Source organism: Arvicanthis niloticus, chromosome 6 (assembly GCF_011762505.2).
Source record: "Arvicanthis niloticus isolate mArvNil1 chromosome 6, mArvNil1.pat.X, whole genome shotgun sequence".
Taxonomy (NCBI): domain Eukaryota; kingdom Metazoa; phylum Chordata; class Mammalia; order Rodentia; family Muridae; genus Arvicanthis; species Arvicanthis niloticus.
Genome location: NC_047663.1, coordinates 48346491 through 48369961, shown reverse-complemented (window position 1 = coordinate 48369961; position 23471 = coordinate 48346491). Strand labels below are relative to the sequence as shown.

Here is a 23471-nt window from a genome sequence, read left to right as displayed (position 1 = left end):
TTTAGAAGAAAAAACAAGAGTACTTAATAATGGGAAAATATTAGGAGAAACAGTCAGAAGGAAATTAGACATTAAGATTTTAAAGCAGAACCTTGATTCCCTTTCTTTGATGAAAATAAGCAAAGTTTCAAACATTAGAGCCACAGAGACATTTATTTTCCTGCTGAAAATTTATAAATTCTGCTTCTGTGATTGTTGAGTGAATTTGATAAACACTTCCCATACCTCCCCTACGCAGGAGACACACCTCCCTCTTGGTTTCGACTCTCTCGTCTCTTTCTTGCTCTCTGCTCTGCATCTTGACAACAGCATCAGGAGCAGTGAGGACCACAGCTGAGGCTTGGTTTTGCTCATCCTACATAAGAGATCAAGGCTCACAAAACAGCAACATCAGACTTGGAGACTGCTGACAGGAAGAGAACTTAAAGATGCATACACTTGTCCACTGTCTAGTTTATTTTTTTTTTTTAAAGAACATTTGTTAAAAGCAAGTTTAATCATGTCAACAAACATTTTGGTTACCTTTAAAAACAAGATTCTCTTTTAAGAAGCTGACAGGGAACTTTGAAGGATGGATGGGCTTTCACCTCCACCCGGCTCAAGTAGCACAGATTAGCTAATAGTACCCGAGGCTTACAAAGTGTACTTAATGAAGTTCCTAGCTTACTTAAATAGACTGTGTTGGCAGAGCAGGTCAGTGGCGGAGCTGAAGCTCAGTACAGTGCTGTGGAAATGCTGCAGTTTTTTCCTTATTTGCTTCATGGCTGCACTCTGGCATTTGGTCTTAAATTTCACCTTATTCAGAAGCTTGTCTGCCAGGTAATGCAGCCACAGCACATTATTGTAAGGGTGATACTCACCCCAGCAGTTTCTGTTCTCCTTCCTCATGAGCCTGTAGATCTCAAACTGGTAGTCACCTTCTCCTGTAAATAGGTCCTCTTCAGTGGAGATATCACAGAAAACCACAATCCCATCCCGCTCCAAGCGGGACAGGGTGTAGTCAATGATGTTGACTTGTAGCCCATGGGTGGGAATGGTGCTAGTTTTCCCATTGAGGGTGTAGTGGAGTTCTTTGACGTTGGTTTTCTTTAAGAGCACATTTCCCCAGTGTAAGTCCCGGTGCTCAAAGTGCAGAGACGCTTCTGCCACAGCCAGGGATGCGGTGATCTGGTGGAGAATGCTCTTTGCAGTAGCCACGGAGGACAACTTTGTTTTCATTCGCTCCAAGTCAATGCCACCAAACTCAAATTCCAGGATAATAAAGAGCTGGTCTTCCTGGAAGAAGTCAGGCCGGTCATTGGCAGATCCTTTGGTTTTGTTATAGTGGTCCCAGGCTTTAAGCAGCAAGGGAGGGTAAAGCCCTTGAACACAGTGTACTGAGTTCAGCCCAATAAAGCCACCCGTGCAGTTGTACACCTCACTAGACAAGAAACTCAGCTCTTTGGAGATGATGATCTCGGGCAGGATCTCCTTAAAGGTTTTTTGGTGGGATCCATTGACTAAATCTAATCCTTCAATAGCAATGATCTTTAGGGCTACAGGTGTTTGGTCATTAAATACTTGAAACACTTCGCCAAACACTCCTTCCCCAATCTTCTCACAGTGTTCCAGTTTTTCTGCGGAAAGGCAATCACTAAACGGGACAGGCCCTTCCTGATTGCACTCCCCATAAACCTTTTCAGCGTAAGATGGCCTTTTGTCTGTGACATGCAGGGTCTTTAAGGGGCTTAGCAAATACATAGAAGATCGTCGAGAAGAAACAGTACTGTTGGTTCTGTCCGTGATAGGAGGGGTTGAACATTCAGACAGGAGGGACCTAGAGGGAGAACTGGCAACCGAACTGCTGCATACCTCCAACACACTGGTTATAATTTTCTTCTTATGGAAACCGAAGGAGGCTCTGGTTTTGGCCCAAGAATCCTTATGGCTAGTATGCAAGTCACGGGAGGAGACTGAATGTTTCCTTTTCTTCTTAGATTGGTGGTAGTGGAGAGGAGAGGTTCCCATGGCTACTTGTTGTTTCCTCTTCCGGAGTGGCTCAGTTCTCTTGGGCCTGCTGATTTCCCCTGGTACACGAAAGTCTTTGCAAGCACTGGGATCCCCATGGTCTATCTGGTCGACTTCTTGGGACGCAACCTTTTTGGTCGTTCTCTTTCCCCGGCTGGCCAGATCAGGGTCCGTTAGTCTGTTTCCCATCTGCTGTCTTTCACAACACGATACCTTCGCATTCTCCCCATCTGTCCCAAACTCGTTATCTTTTGTGGTCCCCGAGTCCTCAAGGCTAAAGAGAGATGACCTGAAGCTGGCTTCGGGATGGTGGGCCCTCCTGGTGTACCTGCCTTCATCGGTTGCTACCTCCTGGGGGCAGGACACAGACGCTTCACCCAGGGAGGCTGACGGGAAGTGGAAGTCCCCGGGGACTGTAGGGTCTGCATCTAGAGAGTCGGGGGCTCCGGGCGAGACCGGAGAGCTGAAAAGGGAGGCACTGGTGCCCAGCTCGTTGCTGTCCCTGGACTGGATGCACACGCTGAGGTCCGAGCCGACGCAGCCCGGGTTGCAGCTGGGGAAAGGTGGCGGTCGCAGCCGGTTGCACGGGGTGCTGCACTTCTGCGGGGGCCGAGGTCGCAGCCTCCGGACTCTCTGAGTGTCTGTCAGAGTCCGCTGGTTCCGGGAGTGGCGGCCCCGGGGACGCCGGTGCCGCGGACCCACGGTGCTGTCCGGGAAGTCGGGGTCGTCCGGGTCGTCGGAAGCGACAGCCGGCGATAGGTTACTGTCGCTGAGGCTGCTGCTGAAGGCGCGCTTCGGGTTCGGTGGCTGGAACCATTGTACAGCCAGCCGGCCAGGCTGCCGCTGCGACCCCCGGACGCCCCTCGCTGCGTACGTTCGAAAGAGCCGCGTCCTAGACCGCCGGTGAGACGCTGCCATGGCGGGTGCCCGCCCGTCATTTCAAACAGAAACACCGCGAGACTTCCGCGAGCACACGCGCGCCCACCGGCCCGCTGGGTCCTAGCGCCGGCCCGCGGCTACATAACGTGCTGGTCTCCCGGAAGCCGCGAGGGGGCAGATGCCTAGCGGGACTTAGAGCGCAGGGCAGCTCAGCAAAGGCTCTCGTTTCAGGCTGACACCGAGTGCACCCAGAGTCAAGAGCCCACGTGTGGAAGCGATCCTGTTCAGGTGAGCAAAGTCGCCTCAGAGCCCGAGAGAGGGATGTGGACAGCCTCTTGAGAGGGTGACTGCAGAGGTCAGGCTGCAGCAGCTTCTGCAATGTTCTTTCCGAGACTTTCAGCCTCCCTGGTGCTGTTTGCCAAGCTAACTGACACTTGGCTTGGGCGAAGGGGAATTGCTCAAACTGCTCACACCGCTACTCTGGGACCTTGGATGCTCCATCTTAATACAGATTTTTCAGTCCTAAGTCACGAAAAGGGAGTAAGCTGACTCACTTTTTTCTTTTGCAGCATGTAGAAGAATGGCATTCCGTGATCTGTGCTATCACATCCAATAAAGAAAACGTAACCGTGGCCGCAGAGATCTCCGTGGGCCACACTAAGCAGGTACTTGAGACTGAGATGCTGTAGATTGGATTGTCCAATCCTAGAGGATCTGTCCTCTAAGAAAGGATAATAGCATCTGAAATGTGCTGTTCAAAATAGATCATTTGATTGACCTTCTGCTCAAACTGCTCTTAGCAAGTTACTTAGTAGGGATTTTAATCTTTTTCCATACTAAGACATGTTGGAATTACCCGTGATTACCTCTTTGCTCCATCCCCATGTGTATCCCAGCAGCAAACCCTGCCATCCCACCTTCAGAGTATGTATGAAATCACTCCTCTCTCTCTCTACTGATGAGGCTGTAATTCAGGTCACCGTCTCTGGCCTATTGCATAACCCTGGACATGCTCTCTTTGTCTTGGCTTTCCCCCTAGCCAGTACAAATAAGTCTTCAAGAGCTGGAGAGAGAGATGGCTCAGCAGTTGAGAGCATTCCGTGCTCTTGCAGCTAATGTGGTGGTTCTGCTCCTAGCACCCAAGTTGGGCAGCTCACAACAACTTGTAACCCCAGTTGTTGGAGGATCTAACTTCCTCTCCTGGTCTCCATGCATATGTGCACATACATGCACATGTTGGTTTTTTTTTTTTTTTTTAATTGTATATGAGCACACTGTAGCTGTCTTCAGACACACCAGAAGAGAGCATCAGATCCCATTACAGATGGTTGTGAGTCACCATGTGGTTGCTGGGAATTGAACTCAGGACCTCTGGAAGAGGTCAGTGCTCTTAACCTCTGAGCTATCTCTCTCCAGCCCCCATGCACATGAGTTTTAAAACACGAAATAATTCATTTAGCATTAGACTGTGCTAGCTTCCTTTAAAAGCAAAAACCAGAAACTCCAAATGAACAGAAGCAGTGGACTTTGGCGTTGGATACATTCAAATCCATACTTCTTTCATGGTGTGCAAAGAATTACACGATCTGTTCTGTATTCAATTCTTCTCCCTTTCTCTCCTGTCTCTTCCTTATCTGTCACTTCTATTTTTTAGCTTGCTAATGTTATTGTGGCCACCGCCGTTGTACTGTAGTTACTTTGCATAACATTACTCAAATTTTATTTTCCTAGAGAGACCTTACTATGAAGTGGGAATGAGTGATGGAGTTTATCACTGTGCAGTGATTCAGATGAGAGCAGTGTGTTCTCCTGGATTAGGAGTGGGGCTGGAGGAGAAGGGGCGGGGCGTGTGTGCACCAGCATGTTCAGGATTGTCCAGAACTGACTGTGGATGGGGGTTGTGGCATGAGGTCCAGTGTAAGAGAAAAGCAGTTGGGGGATGGGGGAGTCACTACAGACTTGTTGCTTGGGTGCTGCGACCACTCATGAAGGCTAGGGGAAGATTGGAGAAGGGATCTATTTAAAGGGAAAGATGGTTGGAACTCTCTAGAAACGGTGAGCTCATGTCTAAACTATGTTTTGTGTTCCCCCACACCCCAACTTTCTCCACCTTACAGTTACTAAGAGATGTAACTGAACTGCAGATCCTTGGTGAAATATCTTTCAACCAATCTCTCTACGAGGGGCTGAATGCAGAGAACCACAGAACGAAGGTAACACCTGCCTGTTTTCTGATTAGTGTTCTGGGAAAGCCTTTGTCACTTCTGACCTTGTGGGTACTACTTGTGACCCTGAGCTTCTGCCTCAGTTTCTCTTTTGTGAAATAGGAACCAACAATGGTGGGTAATTAGTTTAAAAATCTATTGATTTTGAAAATAACTTAGGAAATGGTTAAAACATTTCCTACTCCTCGAGAAGTTATTTTTTGAGTACATATAGTGTCTTCCTAGTATGTCTTCCTAGTATGTGACATTATTGTCACAGTGTTGAACAGGAGCGTGGTCAGAGCCTGATTCCTTTCTAGGACATAGACAAAGCTTTAGAAATGTTGGAATTCATTTTTCAAAAATGTGAACAAAGACAAACTGATGCCTATGGTCCGGGCTAAATGTTCTCGTGTGCGTCGTCCTGCACGTTCATTCTTTTTCTTTTTAAATTTTATTTTACATGTATTTTGTCTGCCTATATGTCTGTGTCCCACATGTGTGCTTGGTCTCCACAGAAGACAGAAGAGGCTGTTGGGAGCTGGAGAGATGGCTTATTGGTTAAGAGTGTAGGCTGCTCTTGCTGAAGACTGAGGTTCAGTTCCCAGCACCTACATGGTGGCTCACATTCATCTGTCATTTCTGTTCTAGGATCTCTTCTGACCTGAGCAGGCACCATGTGTGTACATAGTTCACAGACACAGATGCAGGCAAAACACTCATACATGTAAAATAAATAAATAAATAAATAAATAGGAAAAAAAGAGACCCTAGATTGGATACCCTAGAACTGGATGGCTACCCTAGAACTGGAGTTATATATAGTGAGCCTCCACATGGATGCTGGGAACTGAACCCAGGTCTTCTGGAAGAACCAAAGTGCTCTTAACCACTAAGCCATCTCTCCAAGCCGTGAATTTTCTTTTCTTTCTTTCTTTCTTTCTTTCTTTCTTTCTTTCTTTCTTTCTTTCTTTCCTTCCTTCCTTCCTTCCTTCCTTCCTTTTTTTTTTTTTTTTTTTTAAATTTTATTTTTTGAGATAGGTCCTGGAACTCACTCTGTAGACCAGGCTGACCTTAGGCTCACAGAGATTCACCTGCCTCTGCCTCCCAAGTGCTGGGATCAAAGTGTGTACCACTGTGCCTGCCTCTGCATTTTAATTTTTGTTGACATTCGTCTTCCTGGGTATGCAGCTGCTTTCAGAGAGTGTAGGCTGCTCTTGCTGGAGACTGAGGTTCAACAAGAACTGTAAGAATTCAGTTAGGCACGGCTCCTCAGTGCAGGAAGCGATGGGAGCTGGGACTGCTAAGTACAATGACTCAATTGCTCTCTCTGGAAAAATCTCATTTTCTTTTATATTGAAGATTTGTTAACTTATTTTGGGACAGGGTTTCTGAGTTCCACACAAACTACCCTAGAACCCTGGGTCCTCCTGTCGTAACCTCTTGGTGTTGGGATTTCAGGTTGGCACTACCACACTGTCACGGGCATACTATGTCATACACAGAAATGAACATGTGTCTGTCTTTCTGCAGTGTCAGACTTTATTCAATAACAGTAAATTCACAAAATGTGATGGCTTTAGTAGCAGCAATTTGCTGTCTTCTTTAATTATCCCGGCCACAGCAAACACAAACTGTTTCTTTCCCTTCTTTTCTGTCTCACCTTATTTTTAATCACACTGCCTAGATTCTTAAAAAAAAAAAAAAAAAAAAAAAAAAAAAAAAAAAAGTCTATTTTCTTAAAGTGATATCATTAATCCGGAGTGGTGGTACATGCCTTCAATTCCAGCACTTGGAGGCAGAGACATGCAGATCTCTGAGTTCCAGGACAGCCAGGGCCACACAGAGAAACCCTGTCTTAAAATACCAAATAAATACATAAATAAGATTATTGAAATCCAACCCTAACAGAAAGGTGCCAACTGGACATAATAGCTTCTTCATGCTCCCCTTTCTCACAGCCCAACCCTCTTTCCAAAGGTAGTTGCTGTCAACCATTTCCTATATGCACGTCATTAATCTATGTTCTTATCTACAGCCTAGAATCTTTAAAATTCTTTTCACTAAACTTGGTGTTCTGTGTGAAGTGGTTCCTGTGACAAAGGATGTGCCATGACCTATGAGTCTAAATAGCTGTGTATCCAAGTGCCTTTGACTGACAAGTAAGGGCAGCTTCATATCATACCACACAGGCATGGGCTGTTTATCTAGAGAGGGAGGCAGGCTTACATTCAGCAGCCTGCATGCTTTGAGCCTTATTTGATGGCCACACCTTACCCTGTGGCCAGCACAGAGTTGTCAAATCTTCAGATGATCTAAATGCTGAGTATCTGTCAGACTTCACCTCAGAGTTTTCAGATTTTAGAATTTTGCAGACTAGCTGAGCTTCTGTAATTCTGGAAATCTAAAAGCTGACTTTGATCTGGGGGCCTGAAGAGATGGTTCAGTGGTTAAGAGCAGTGGCTACACTTCTGATGGGCCCAGCACCCACATGATCTGATGCATTCTTCTGGTCTCTGTGAGCTCCAGGCTTGCAAGTTATACTTATAGGCAAACACCCATACACATTAATTTAGTTTAAAACATTTTAAATATGACTTAGATTTTGGAGTAGCATGGTTTTGGGAGTTTCAGGTTAGGGATGTTCAACTAGCATTTTGTTTCCATGTGACAGAATACAAGACAGGGGACAGGAAGTTAGCAGGAAGAATTTTCTTCATGTATCCTCCATTTTCAGGAAGAGACTTCCTGAAAGCTCCAAGGAGATCCTTATACATGCTGTTAGTGCAGGCATGCCCTCTCTGTCAACAGCAAAGGAGGCAGCTCTGTCCTGACCCATTGTCAGAATGGCAGCTGACAGGATGGGTATCGGACTGCCCACTGTCCATGTTTGTCACAAGGTACCCTATTCCCTGCTCTGCTGGGCTAGCTTTGGGGAGAACAAAGGAAGAAGGCTTTGAGAAGAGGGGTGCTGTTTCCACTCCAATCTGTCCTATTGTGACCCTGTCATCTTGGGGCCTCCTTCATTCCTTAGCCCAGGTTCCAAGTCCTGTCTCCCCTCCCCCTACCTTTCAGTCCTTTGTCTTTGTTCCTGTCTCCCACTCTGGTTCTGTTGCTCTGTTTTCTTCCTACTCTCAAGGTCAGAACTTACTCGTGTAATGCTTGGGTTACCTGTAGGCTAATTGTGGTCCAGAGGGCCAATCTTGAGTCAAGCATACTTATAAATTAGCCTAGAGAGGCCTCAAGGGTGACTTGAGTGACTCCCTACCCTGTATGGAAATCTCTCCAAAGCATGCCTGACCTTGGTGCGCTGGCCTGAAGGGAACTCAGTGTCTTGTAACAGGGACTCATGATGACCCCCTGGCTCTGTGTCCTGGCAACATGCTCTGGCAGGAAGGACAGGCCTGGGGCATGAGATGGTAGAGCTTTTCAGCATGTCAGGGTGAGAAAAGAGTCCTGAGCTAACAAAGTCCTTAGGGATGATTTACAATAGAGGAGCCCTGCAGTGCCACGGGTGGAGCCACTCTTGGCACTTCCCAGTGTCCCCAGGGACTGCACTCAGCCTGATGAACAGCAGGGCAGCCTGCTGGACATTTCTTGTAGGGAATTGTATTGCCAAAGACTTTAGACATTTATACAAGATTTAAAAATAGGTCAGAACTGAGTCGAAAAGGACTCAGATCATTTAAGTAAGTCGTCATTCACAGACAATAACCACAGGGAGATCAAGGTACACAGAGGGGTATGGCTGCTATAGAGGCAGTGCGGCAAAGAGTGTTCTCAGACAGGCAGACCACCTTTAAGACAAGGTCACATGTCCTGATGACCTAGCTCATTTAGATCAGAGGGCAGAGCAGTTTCTGGTGAAGCACTGTGGTCATTAGATGATTTTTAGGTGATGTGAAAGTGCTGTGTCAGGGGATGGTCAGCTTCTTGCTATGCCTTCAGTTTGATTAATATGCAGGTTGTTACCAAGTCCTTACTTTTTGCTCCTTAAAATAACATGTGGACTCTCTTCCTCCTTTGTAATTTATTGACTTATTGGAACATCTCGTTATCCAGATCACGGTCATCTTCCTGAAAGAGGAGGAGCCACGCTCTTTGCGACTCATCGTTTGCAGCAGTATCGGAGGCTTCCTGGTCTTGGTTGTGATTTTAGCCGTTTTGTTCAAGGTCAGCTCTGCTCTCTATGTTTGTAAGAGGGAGAAGGCCTTGGGCTCTGCAGTTGGCTTCAGATTGCAGTTAGCTTTGAGAACAGCTAACCTCAGACCTAGCGCACCTACTCTGGCCTTGTGGTCTCTTCTTATCCTGTTTAGGCAAATGAACCTGGCAAGTTCTCTCTGGGGAAAAAACTGAGTTGAAGTATTTAGCATTACAATCCATAGCGACAGGCCAAACCTCTACAAGCTGAATTCAAGTATTGAGCACACAGAGTTGTTCCAAGACAAATCTGGTTGTCACCCCCTTTAAGGTCCTTTGTTTCACCCCATCCCAGAGTCCATACTCTCTTGAGGCCCTCTATGTCTTGGCCTCTGTCCCTCACACATGTAAATCTTGCTTTTTTTTTTTTTTTTTTTTTCTCCAGACCAGTTGAGCCGTTCCCTAAATAGGTTCACGATTCTCTATTGTGGTGCACACAGTTACTCCTGCCAGGAGGGCGTTTCCACCTTCTCACCTTTCACATGCGCTTCCGGGAAAGCTTAACCCGGCTCCTGTACGCTCGGGGTTGGCTTCTGTGCTGGGCCTGAGAGCTCCCTTCTGAAACCCTTACATTTGGCAGTCAGGACATCTCAGTGCCATTTCCCCTATTCCTAGATTCCAAGCTTCTAGATATGGGAGTTTGTGCGAAACCTTTATGTCTTCAGTGTGGTGGGCTGTTCTGGACACGAACCCAGAATGGATTAGATCCGGCACGACTGAATCCATAGATAGCACTCCCAGTGAGAGGTGTTTAAGTCCTCTGGCACTTCAGAGGACCTTGGGAGGTCAACTCTTGTTGGGGTATGGGCACCAGGAAGGCAGCCCAGAAGGGACCGGAAAGATAGAAAAGCTGGGGGGAGGGGGGGGGAGCCTAAGAAGCAGGAATCTGGAGTTGTGGAGTTGTTTAGCAACAGGCTTAGAAGCTACCTCTGGTTGCTAATGAGGCTTCCCCCCAACCCCCTTTGTTTCAGTGTGGCTTTTTCAAAAGAAAGTATCAACGGCTGAACTTGGAGAGCATAAGGAGGGCCCAGCTGAAGGCTGACAGTCTGCTGGAAGAGTAGCCCCTGCTTCCTCACCTGGAGAAGGGAGCCTGAGCCAGTCCAGAAGCTCAGATGCCCCCTATCAGGCCTCTTACTCTCCTTAAATGATCTAGCAGCATCAAACAAACTGTAGGGTGTTGTTCATAGCCACACATTATCCCCCACAGTGTCTGTGAATTGTGCAAAAGGGAAACTTGGGACATGTGCTGTTAAATACATTTGCCTTTACTTAAATTTACCTTCAATGTGTACATGTTTCCCACAGTTTGCCATGCGCTTTGATGACTGATAGACCAAAGTCTTATTCCTATTAAAAATATTAATTATATCCTTTTTAAAATTTTGTTTGAGACATAGCCCTTGTTTGTATATAGCTCTGGCTGCCGTGGAATTCACTAGGTAGACCAGGCTGGCCTTGAACTCACAGAGATCTGCCTGCCTCTGCCAACTGAGTGCTAAGATTAAAGGGAGCACCATCATGCCCAACTTGATTCTTTTATTTTTATTTTTTTTTAATTTTTTTTTTTTTTTTTTTTTTTTTTTTTTTTTTTTTGAGATAGGGTTTCTCTGTGTAGCCCCGGGTGTCCTGGAACTCACTCTGTAGACCAGGCTGGCGCTTTTATATTCTTTTAAACAAAGATTATTTTTTGTGCCCTTCCCCCAGCCTGCCAGCCTGAGCAGGCCCAAACGTTGTTTACCACAAGAGACCAAACATTAGGGCACGGGATACATTGCATTGCCCTGCAGTCTGTTACAGGAGCTAAGAAGAATGGACCCCTGCTGAGCTTGCCTTGACACCTTCGGGCTGCTGTCTCCTTACCCAGTCCCTGGGCTGAACCGAGAAGAGACTCTGCGAAGTGGGGCTTACCCTTTATATGTGAAAGCAAAATATTAAACTTGGGGCCTTGATCAGAGAACTTTGTCTTGGGCTCATCTCTTCTCATCCTCCATCCCCCTTTCATTCCCAGCCTTCCTCTCAGGTGAACCCAGTACCCATAGCCGCTGGTGGCTACAATTTTTTTATGTAAGTATATGTGTGTATATATATCCGTGCGTGTATGCACATGTGTATGTGTGTAGAATGGTTTTGAACTCAGAGATTTCCCTGCCTCTGCTTCCTGAGTGCTGGGATTAAAGGTGTGTACCACCAATTTGGGCCCTTATCTGTCCAATTTACTGTACTCTTTTAAGTTATTATTATTATTTAGTTTATTGAATATATTGCAAGAGAGCAGAGGCTTGGAAATACACTATTTTAAGGTAGATTTTTCAATTGGTTTCTTGGTTTTTAAGGTCCAGTAGCCCAACACAGGCTGAGGGCAAACTGGCTGATGTGTGCTGCTTCTGCCCAGGACCTGGGGCGGGGTTGGACTAGCTCTGCCTGTTTAGAGCCCTGGAAGTTCCTGGCCTCTTGGAGTGTCTCTTCTGACTTTCAGTTGTGAGGTCTGATATTCAGGCTGGAGAGCCAGCAGGGAGAGAGTGCACTGGCCCTCTTTAGTGGATAGACGACTGACATTGTTCTTTTTTGTTTCCCAACTGGCTGTCAGCAACAACTGGGGGCTGACAGCTTGGAGAAGTTTGCCTCCTGGGTGCAGAATTCCCTCAGAGGAATTCTGACCTAAGGCTTAAGATGATGAACCACTAGGTCAAGGGTTCTGGCTTTTGTGCGTCACAGGCCTCTCTTTGGCAATCTGCTGAGTCCTTCTTCAAGCATTGTACTACCAGAGTGTTCAAAGAGAAAAGTTGACTTCCACAGTGAACACAGCAGTCTATCTGCCACCTAGTTTCCACTGAAAGGTCCGGGACTCCCTAGAAGGGAGGTCCACTTAAGTCACATGATAGCACGCACCCAAAGGACACACGAGAGACCGTCTTGCTGTAAAGTACATGAGGTGGTTTATTAAATCAGAGCTCTGGGCCAGCCCATATCCCCATATCTCACATAGGGGATAGAGGGACTGACCTCGTGGCTTAGGGGTCTAGTGCTTATATATGGGCGGGGTGGGGAAAAAGCGAACTTTCGCACGGGTGCACAGGATTGGTTGTTTTACTTTTTTTTTTTTTTTTTTTTGAAAACTAGCAGGCTGTACCATGGGGGCAGGGTGTAGTTCCTCCCTTGGCCAGTCAGTTTCTGGGATGTTCTTAACAGGCCTTTGTCTTGTAACTCCCCCTCCTCTGTAACTAATTAGATGGGCCCAAACCTGCTGGCAGGCACTTTTAACTATTTAGGTTAGGGAAAGGGCCCTGTTACTATTATTAGTTTCAGCCTATTGTTTGAGGCTTGATTCACATTCACCTGGAATGTGTCCTGGGGTGGTGAAAATCTTACATTCAGTTCCTCGTTCTGGAATCTGCACTTTTCTGCCCAAGGTCTAAGGCGAAATATCTACACACATTTCATAAAGTGGTCTTTATAATTTTTCACTCTACACCACCACTAACAGTTTACTGTGTTTTCTTTTCTGTGTGTTTTCCCATCTGTCTATCCTTGCGTGTTTTAGTTTTTTATTACAATTTGTTTAGTGTTGGGCCTTGTTTTGTGTGTGTCTGTGTGTGTGTTTTGGTAAGATCTTATGTAGCCCAGGCTAGACCCAGTTCAGTAACTAGCTGAGGATTGAAAGAAGGCTCAGTGGTAAGACAGGATTCCTGTGGGACTGCAGAGGACCTCGCTCAGCTTTATGGTCAGAACAGAAAGGAATGTCTCTAAGAGATAGACTGTTTCTCAAAGGAGTCTGTCTCTTTTTGGGCAGAAAATTTCAGGAAAGAGAGAGACTGTAGGAGAGACAGTTGGGTCATTGCTGTAACAATTTCCTTACCGGCCCATATAAAGAGTAGTTGCTAGTTTTTTTCCCCCTGGAAGACCCCACAATTACCCACAGGGGAGGGGCTTCCCCTTACTGTGTATGCTAATAAACACGGTCCTCTCAGCTGAAGACTCCCTCTGCCTCTGTCTCTTGAACTACACTTGTGTTCTTTTGTGCCCATCTTTCTTTGTATATTTGTATGGTTTTTTTGTTTGTTTGTTTTTGTTTTTTGAGACAGGGTTTTCTGGCTGTCCTGGAATTCACTCTGTAGACCAGGCTGGCCTAGAACTCAGAAATCCGCCTGCCTCTGCCTCCCAAGTACTGGGATTAAAGGTATGTGCCACCACTGGACTGTATATTTGTATCTTAAAAAAAAAAAAAATTGTAGCCCAGCAGTGGTGGCACATACTTTTAATCCCAGCACTTGTGATGCAGAGGTAGGAGGAACTCTGAGTTCCAGTCCAGCCTGGTCTATGGAGTGAGTTCTGGGACAATCATGACTACATAGTGAAACCTTATCTCAAAAAACAAAAACATTTATTTTTATTTTTATTTGTATGAGGTTTTTGCGCGAGCGCGCGCGCACACACACACACACACACACACATATGCATGCACACACACACTATATGATGCCTTATTCCCACAGATGCCAGAAGACATGAGCTCCCCTAGAACTGGAACTACAGTGAGTTTGAGCCATCATGTGGATGCTGGGAATTGAACCTGGATCCTCTGGAAGAGCAACTAATACCCTTTGCTGCTGAACCACTTCTCCAGCCCTCTTGATGTACTTGAAATACACAGATATTTGTGAAGAGAAAAATATATTAGAATATAATAATCAAAATACTTCTTAAATTTAGGCATAAAGATTTGTTAAGGCATTAAAACAGCAGGTCTCATGACTACCTTTTAAAATAGTGACGAGCTTAAAATGCACTTAGACATGTTTGTAATGGTATAATGTATAATTTCTATTGGTGACTGGGTTATAGGTACTATGGCGTGCATCCACAGTCAGTGTTAAAGTCCATTCAGACCACAGTAGTAGAAAGAGATGGCTCCTTGACCAGTCTCATCGGTCCCCCACTCGGTATGCTCTGGTCCCATTTAAGAAAGTGTGCTTTGTGCATCTTTTCTTTTTGCTTTTCTAAAATGGGCATTTACTATGTAGCTCAACCTACTATGTAGCTCAACCTGCTTAGAACTGGAGACTCTCCTGCCTCAGATTCCTGAGTGCTGGCTTACAGGACCATGGCACCACACCAGGCCTGAGGTTTTCATCTCACATGGTCTTATTTTTGTTTTAAGAAGAAAACTTATCCAATGTTGGGAGCGACCTTGCTTGTATATTAATGGCCTAAGTCAGCCATAGGCCTAAGTCAGTCATACATGCCTACTGACACAAAGTCTTGGTTTCTGTGGGAAAGCACTAACCCTAGAACAGATAGCTATAGATCTTGTAGACAAGTAGCCCTGGTGAGAAAGTACCAGTCTAGATAAGAACAAATAAACAATAGATCTTATGGACAGGTAGCTGTGGGAAATACTAACTTAGATAAGAATAAATGACCAATAGATCTTATGGACAGGATCATAGTGACCTGTTCTGCCCTGCTTCTTTTGTGAACTTTTCACTCAGCCAATATCCTGTTCTGAAAGACATCTGTACTCCCCCTGAGAACACCTGTGCTCCCCAGAAACAAAGAAGACAAGAAGAGCCTATGTCATCCCCTTCCCACATCCTGTTTCTATGTGTATATAACCCTAGTGTGAAAAAATTAAAATTACAATCTGATCAGACTTCTAGACAGGATGTCTTTCTTTGCATACCCTTGTCGTCCTTCAGTTCTCTCTTCCAGGTCCTCCGGATCCTAGTTCACCACCCCTCGGGGCCAGGGCAATCCAAGGTCACAAATCTAGTAAATGGTGGAGCCATTGTTATAGAAGGTATCTGAGCTAGGCGTGGTGTGCTGGTACATGCCCAGCACCAGATGACAGAAGCTGGCAGTTCAAAACCAGTCAGAGTTACATGGTGACACCCTGTCTCAAAACAAAACAAAATGAAAAGTATTTAGGCCCAAAGTCTTTTTCCATAAAAGCCTCACTATGGACTGGACAGCCCCAGACTGAAGGGATGTTTTCAGTCCTGGATAGACGTTGGGTGCAATTATTGAGTCCATTAGCTTCACCCCTGAGAGCAGACAGTGTAGCTCAACATGGGACATTTGTGGTTTGGGCACACATTCCAGATGACAAGGATGTAGATCTAGTCTGGGAAGATTCTAGTTGTGAGGTCAGAGTTTGTGTACCTCATTGCACGGTGTCAGAGGGTAACTATACACGTTGGAGTCCTGACTAACCTAGTGCTTTAGCAGACTCTGTTGAAATCCTCCAGGAGAAGCACATAGAAATAAAGCCTGGTCATTTTACAGCACACACCTCAGTACAGAGGCTAAAGGAAGCTCGTTCATTCTTCCCCATACAGTTATACCTATTTCACTGAGGCTGACTGGTAAAGTCATCACTCCCTAGTCAGAGGATCTGGGCCCAACCTGTGACAGCAAGCAAGAAATCAGTGAGCCCTAAATTGTCCAGATCCAGGTGAGAAATTTAGAGAAGGGACAGTTGCCTAAAGGAGCTGTGAGGCTGTGAAGGACTGAGGTGGAATCTGACTGGGCCCCTTCCCAGATGTTGGAAGATGAAGAATGAGAGAATGCACACAAGAACTGACTGGGCTGAAGTGTGAGTCTACGGGGAAGGTGAGGCGGAATAGGGAGCAGGACGTAAAAATCCGAGTGAAAGGGTCTGAAGAGCCAGCCACAGACACTGTGATATTTTATGAGAATTCCACACTCATTCTGGGTTTGTTACCACTCCAGAGCAGAGGACTAGGAGCAGGGGTGGATGAGAGAAACTTCACCCAGGGAGAAATCCCTGCAGAGAGAAGAATGCTAATATCTCTTCAAAAGACTCCATGTTAGAGCCATCAGTGCCTTGTGGCTTTGGCCGACTCACTTTAAATCTTTGTCCTTTTTGTACTCAGCTGGCAGTCACATCTTTGTTTGTTTGTTTGAGACAGGGTCTTTATAGCTCTGGCTGTCCTGGAACTCATTATGGTGGAGCCATTGTTACAGAAGGTATTTGAGCTAGGTGTAGCTAAAGGAAGAGCAGCTGGTCTTGGATTCTCAAAGATCGTCCCGCCTCTGCCTCCCAAGAGCTGGGATTAAGTGTATGCATCACCACTCTGGGCCAGTCGGATATGCTTCTGAGTGCTTGGTACCTTTGTATAGTTTCTCTTCAGATCAGATATGGGAGCTAAGTAATAAATACTAACCTGTCAATAAAGATGGCTTATGGTCATAAGCATGTTTCCCACAGCATGGGACTTCCTTTTCCTTCTTGGGTACAATTAAGCAAAATAAAAATTCTACTCAGGCTCAGCGAGATGGCTCAATGGGTAAGAGTGTGTGGTGGGTGGGGGTGGGGGTTCCTGCAGGCTCTACTGTTGGCAGGGAAAAGATCTGGGTGAGGTGAGAGTGAAACTTGGTTCAGCCAACATGTTGGCCAGTGCTGGGGCAATCTTCTAGAGTCTGACCCAGATCATTTATTTTAGCCTTATTAAGCACAGCACAATTTTGGAAAAAAAAAATTTTTTTTTTTTGGATAATAATTCAGTTCTGTGAATACAATAAAACTAAATACATGCTGGGCGGTGGTGGCGCACGCCTTTAATCCCAGCACTTGGGAGGCAGAGGCAGGTGGATTTCTGAGTTCGAGGCCAGCCTGGTCTACAGAGTGAGTTCCAGGACAGCCAGGGCTACACAGAGAAACCCTGTCTCGAAAAAACCAAAAAACCAAAAAACCAAAAAAAAAAAAAAAAAAAAAAAAAACAAAAAAACAAAAAACAAAAAAAAAAAAAAAAAAAAACTAAATACATTTTTTTTTTTTTTGAGACAGAGTTCTCTGTGTAGCCCTGGCTGTCCTAGAACTCCCTCTGTAGACCAGGCTGGCCTGGAACTCAAGAGATTTGCCTGCCTGAGTTCTGGGATTAAAGGTGTGCACCACCACTGCCAGGTACCTTGAAATTCTTTATAAAGTACATCTCACTTCTTTCATAAAGATGGGTACTGTTGACTCAGAAACAGTGCTCAAGATTTAGGGTCTAGAGAGAATGACTGAGGTAAACACAATGCCTGTGGAAGTTAGGATTGGCCTAAGATAGCATAGAAGCCTCTTGGGCTATTGTAAAGTACAAGTGACATCTTCATAAGGATGGGTTTAATGGACTTTGAAGCCATGCTCAAGATTTAGGGGGAAAGGGTCTGGGATAAAGCATAAATTCTGGTAACATAGATATAGATAAATCTGGCTCTACAGCTAGCAAAGACCACCGTATTCTTTCCCACCATTCCTGAGGAGGACTGGTAAACTTCCTTTGAAGATCAGCCTTCCTTTGATGAGAAGCCTCCGTGTTTCACTTTTCCTGGCTTCTCTAGTGCTTATCTGTGTGCACAAGGACCTCTTCCCTCTTCAAAGGTGCTTCCTGTGAAGCCTGACAACCTGAGATCGATCCCCAGAATGGACATGGTGGAAAAGAGAACACATTCAACACACACGTGTGCGCGTGCACACACACACAAACGGGAGGAGAGAGAGAAAGAGAGAGAGAGAGAGAGAGAGAGAGAGAGAGAATGTAAAAAAAATTTTAAACAAGGCAATAAAAAGTTCTTCCATGGATCAGAAATACCTGTTATAAAATGTGTTGTCATAGTTTTCCCATGTGTTCCAGGACAGCCAGGGCTACACAGAGAAACCCTGTCATAGTTTTCCCAGAGCAAAGGGACACCTAAAGAACAGACTGCCCTTGGCAAACCCTCCCATTCATGCCTTTCCCACGCTCTGCCCTGGGCCTTCCAGGATGCTCAGGACTGAAGGAGGGCTACATCATTTGTAGAGCCCTTTACCTAAGGTCATCTTCAAATCTCCTCCCTCCTGCCCCTCCCTCCTTTGTGGCTGGAAACTAAAGCTCACTATGTGGAAGCAGCATCTAAACTTGTCTCCAAGATCTGAGTCAGGTGAGTTTAGTGCTTTGGTTCCGGTTTCCTTCCAGTCTATGAAAAAAAATTATTATTATTTTTTTTTTTTTTGAGATTGAATCTCTTAGGCCAGTGGGAGATTTTAATTTACTTTCCTTAATGCTGAAGTTAGGAGGAGATTTTGGAATGTGTGAGGATGATCAGCTGACTGTTCCAAGCCACTGGGGGAAGCAGTGGTGTTACTGGTTACTCCCCTGCAGTCTCCTCCCCTGCAGCTGGTGTTTTCCTGCTGGATAACTGAAGAAAAGGGAGCCTGCCTGCCTGCCTGCCTGCCTTTCTTTCTTTCTTTCTTTCTTTCTTTCTTTCTTTCTTTCTTTCTTTTTCTGACACTTAAAAAAAAGATTTGTTTTATGTGCATGAGTGTTTTGCCTGCATGTATGTATGTGTGCTGCATGTATGCCTGGTGCTTGCAGAAGTCAGAGAGGGCATGGTGTATTTGGATGGTTGTGAACCATCGTTTGGTGTGTTGGGAATAAACCTGGGTCCTCTGTAAGAACAAGTACTCTTAAGAGCTGAGCCATTCTCCAGTCCCCAGGAGCTTTTCCTGATGCAAGGGTTTTCCTCTTGCCTTCCATGGCACCATCCTTGTGTGGGCCTGCGTGAGAAGCTGTGGACTTACTGTGGTGTATGGATGGGCAGAATGCAGAATGTTCTCCCCACATGGGAGCCTTCTGGAAAGAATTGCATAAGTTGTGATAAGTGAATACACTTGGAAGCAAGGGCGAGAAAGGAGTGCCCTGGCCTGTCTACATTATCTCCGTGGGAAAAGCCAAGCCAGGGAGGGTCTTGGCTCCTTCACATGACCAGACATACTATTCATAAGACACAACACCAGGTATATTCCCCAGCTGAGCCTGTATTTGCTTCAGCTAACTGTAGGCACCATCTCATGTATTGCTTACTTTAGTAATAAAAATTACAAGTGCCCAAATGCCTCAGTCCCTCTATTCAGATGGTCTGCACTTTAGTCCATGGATACTTAGCCTTGCCAGCCAGGGTGGGCCAACAATGTTTTCTCCTCTATGACAGTAGAATTTGTAGTAGGGAGAGAGAGTGGTGAGGGTGATATGCTGAAATCAGCACCCAGCACCCAGCACCCAGCACCCAGCACCCAGCACCCAGCACCCAGCACCCAGCACCCAGCACCCAGCACCTAGCATCCAGTGCATTTCCTTGGAGTGGGTGAGGCTCTGTGTCGTGTCACTATGGTTTCTTTTCTTTCTTTCCTTTTTAAAAAAATGTATTTGCTGGGCAGTGATGGCACACGCCTTTAATCCCAGCACTTGGGAGGCAGAGGCAGGTGGATTTCTGAGTTTGAGGCTAGCCTGGTCTACAGAGTGAGTTCAGCCAGGGCTACACAGAGGACAACCAGGGCTACATGGAGAAACCCTGTCTCAGAATAAATACATAAATAAATAAATAAATAAATAAATAAATAAAAATACATTTATTTTTATTTTCTGTATATTGGTGTTGTGCCTGCATGTGTGTCTATGTGAAGATATCATATCTCCTGGAATGGGAGTTATAGACAGTTGTAGGAACTGATAATTGCACCCTTGGAAGAGCAGCCAGCACTCTAACTGCTGAGCCATCCCACCAGCCTTGTCATGATGGTTTCTATTGGAGACTGTCCCAGGACTCACGGCTGAGCAAGATGATTCCAGGAACCGGTCCGAACCACATGGAAAACAGACTTAAAAAGTGCCAGGCCTTAGGAGAAAGGAGATGATAGAAAACTAGAGGCCTATAGGATCTGTGTTCTAACTCCCCATCACTGCACAGTGTGTGTCCGCGCTCATCCAACCAGACGCAGGTTTGTGAAACGGTGCTCTGGATGCTAAGCCTGTCCTTGACTTCCAGAGACTACGCTCATCTTAAAGAGACATGGTGGGCACTTTATGGCAGGAAGGATGAAAGGTCAAGAGAAGGCAAGGAGGGAACTTGAATACTAGCCTCACCTCTGGCCCCTGACGTGACTCCAGGAGTGACATTTGGAGGCACTTGGTCTATAGGAGCAGTCTGTAGGAGTAATGTGTAAGGTGTAATGACTCCCTTCCCTTCCCCCTGCAAAGATGGGGAGAATTCTTTCTCAGTGGGAACCTCTACACAACTGGAAGACAGTGTCTGTGGGACCTTGTTTTCAGCAGTGGCCTCCCTCCATAGTGACAAGACAGACACAGATGCTATACATTAAAGAGCCTTCAGCCAAAGAATGTGAGCCGACAGCCCCAGTGAACGACCCAAATCTTGCTTTGGGAAGTGTGACATAGCCTTTACAAGGACCTTTCTGGTGGGTTCACTCAATCTTTAGGCAATGGTGAGGGAACATCTGGGTTTAGTTCAGACACAGAGGCTTACAAACAGTATGGTCATAGGTACAACCTTTGAGGGGGAGTCATGGTAGTGATGGTTCTAACCATGTGGGGGAGGTTGTGAGGTTTCCACTAGGTAAGGGTGGGCATTTATCGGGGCTCTGCAGGTATTGAATGCTCAGAAATTATCATTATGACAGCAGGGACTAGGAACAAAAGATCATTTTACCAGGGCATTGTGGAACTCTAAGACTCTTGACATGGGACTAGGTAAAATCAAAGAGAATTATTCCTCAAATCAGGCAAGAGCTAGGGTTGGGGCTTTCAGACAGTGTGAGCTTAGCATCTGCTAGGCCTCAGGTTTGAGTCCCAGCATTGAGAAGAAGGAAGAGAAGGAAGAGGAGGAAGAGGAGGAAAAGAAGGAAGAGGAGGAGGAGGAGAGAATAGCAGGTATTCATTTGGGAAATGTCCTCAGACTTTTAATATCAGTGTGACAACCAGGGCACTCCTCTCCCCTTAGGTACAGAGGCTACTAAATCTGAGCTTGTGAGCATGGTGAATCGGCCTCAGGATGTAGAGATGGAGTCTAGTTACTCTGGGGTTCAACTTAGATATATTTTCCCCAAAATTATTCTAACTAAACCACAGGAAGAAACATATTCCACACTGTAATGTCAGATTCAGGTACACACCTGAAACATCAGCTTCAGGAAAGCGTACCAACCCTGGCTTCTTAAGCAGACCCTAGTGTTTTATTCTTCTTTTAAGATTACAGTTTGTATTATTGGTTGATTTATATGTATGTGCATGTCACACCTGGGCTGTGGCACATGTATGGATATACTACTCTCAGAAGACTACTATCAGGAACCGGTGTGCTCTTTCCACCATGTGGGGCCCAGGGATTGAACTCAAGTCCTCAGACTTGGCAGTAGGCATATTTACCCTGAACTATCTTGCTGTCCCTTTTTTTAGATGACGTAACTGATGTCATGACCATCCAGTGACTATAAGAAAGAGGCAATCCTTTCCTCTCTAAATACCCTTCAAGGTCTCCCAAGCTTCTGGATAGTTCCATTAGACTGCAGCCTGCTCTTAGCTATCCAGTGCTTGGGAAGGAGGGCACATGAGAACAAAGCTTCTCCCTCTAAATCCAGAGCGGCCATTGAGACAGGTCCGAGGCAGGTATCTGACATCCTGGCCTCTCCAGTAGCTTATAGTAGACTATTGGAGATGTCAGGGTCAGAGACTTGCTTCTGTTGGAGCCTGGTAAGGGTTTGAGCAAGATTAGAAGCAGCAGGTAGAAACAGGTATGGGTGCATGCCTGAAATTTGAGCGCTGAAGAAACTGAGGCAGGAGGATCACAGGTTTGAAGCTGGCTTGGACTACATAGTGGGACTCTGTACTTTGACTACTGGACCCAATCTAGTGGTCTTTTCTCTGTGTCTTGGGGCCTTAGTACACACCAGGGTTTGTCTCTCGACAACCTAGCTGAAACCCGGAACCCCATTTGGGGAGTGGAGAGGCTCACCACCGGGCCCTTCCTCTGGATCTCTTTTTTTTCTCCTCCCCTACCCCCTCTCTCTGTGCATGCTCGTGTGTGCACCTACGTATATGCAGGTTCACTTATGTGTATGTGTACATGACACGTGTGGGTTAGAAGTGAACATTGGGCGTCTTTCCTTATTGCTCTCTGCCTATTTCTTTGAGACAGTGCCTCTCAATGAACTTTGAGCTGTTTCGCTGTCTCGGCTGCTCAATGAACCCCCGGGATTTGTCTGTTTCTGCCCACCCCAGCACTAGAGTTGCAGTAAGAAGTTGCACCCTGTCCCAAAGGCCCTAGCTAATACAGGAAGGAGAAATGTAATTTCCTTAAAACAGTTTGGTTGGTCTTTAGTCTTTTTAACAAGAGTGCAGTTACAGGGAGGCCATGACTTGATGCTGAGGTTGTGCTGGAAGGACTGTATACTTTGCTGGCTTCTCAGCAATAGGAAGAGAAGCACTATTCTCTCTGAGGGAGATTTTTAGTGGTTGTCATTGCCTAAGATGAAGCTTTTATCAGGACAAGATTGTCAGATATGATATCCTTGTTTCTATGACACCATCTTGACATTTCAGACAGCTGTGCTGTGGGCTACAGGGTCCTTTATGGACAAGTTTTTCTCAGAGTATTTCTCAGATTAGATGAAACAGGAAGTTCTCACCAGCTCTCCAGCTCGGAACATCTACCTTCCCACTTCACTACCGTATGCTGGAGCAGAATTTCAGGTGGTAGGCATCTTCAAGGGTGTGAGATGGCTCCATGGTGGCTACTTCCCCTTCAGCCATTAGAGAGCCATGAGGGGAAGACTGGGCAGAAAATAGAATGCCTTCAGCTTCCAGGGTTGTGACTGGGACCTAGTGGCAGGTCCAAATATGTTTAAAAGAAAGCAGGCCTGTTTAGTTATTTGATAAATATACAGAACTAGCATGTAGCAAGCATGTTGCTGGGCCCAGGACACAGGATTATCCAAAGCAATGCCCCCAACCTCTTGGAGCCTCTCATCTTGTCTGGGGGCACAATACCCAGGTTAGTGAAGTACTGAAAGTTCTCTGCAGATAGCCTGGCAGAATGGAGCATGCCTTTGATCCCAGCACCTGGGAGGCAGAAACAGGTAGATCTTTATGAGTTCCAAGGCAGCCTGGTCTACAGAGTGAGTTCCAGGACAGTCAGGGTTATTACACAGAAAAATCCTGAAAAAAACAAAACAAAACAAAACAAAAAACAAAACAAAACAAAAAACAAACAAACAAAAAAAAAACCAAAAATGTGCTCTGCAGGACTAAGTTGGGGCCATGGGACAGAGGTGATTGGAGTGGGGGTGGGGATTACTTTGGAAGTATGTATAAAAATAAGCCTTTTTGAGGAACTGGTTGGGTT

The 23471-nt window shown here is 45.8% G+C and overlaps 2 protein-coding genes across 2 annotated transcripts in view; one reads left to right on the top strand and one right to left on the bottom strand.

Annotated features, from left to right (window-relative positions):
* The window catches only part of Itgae (integrin subunit alpha E), a 55344-nt gene extending 43863 nt beyond the window's left edge, over positions 1 to 11481 (top strand). Inside the window, exons 27-31 of the mRNA XM_076936364.1 lie at positions 3118 to 3174; positions 3456 to 3551; positions 5004 to 5099; positions 9153 to 9263; positions 10262 to 11481. Of these exons, the coding sequence (XP_076792479.1) occupies positions 3118 to 3174; positions 3456 to 3551; positions 5004 to 5099; positions 9153 to 9263; positions 10262 to 10351 (450 nt within the window). The 3' untranslated portion in view covers positions 10352 to 11481. The remainder of the gene's footprint in view (positions 1 to 3117; positions 3175 to 3455; positions 3552 to 5003; positions 5100 to 9152; positions 9264 to 10261) is intronic.
* On the bottom strand, positions 135 to 2940 carry Haspin (histone H3 associated protein kinase). The gene has a single exon (XM_034508032.2). It carries the CDS (start codon positions 2923 to 2925, stop codon positions 664 to 666), a length of 2262 nt encoding a protein of 753 aa, XP_034363923.1. The 5' UTR covers positions 2926 to 2940; the 3' UTR covers positions 135 to 663.
* Positions 11482 to 23471: the final 11990 nt, after the last annotated feature.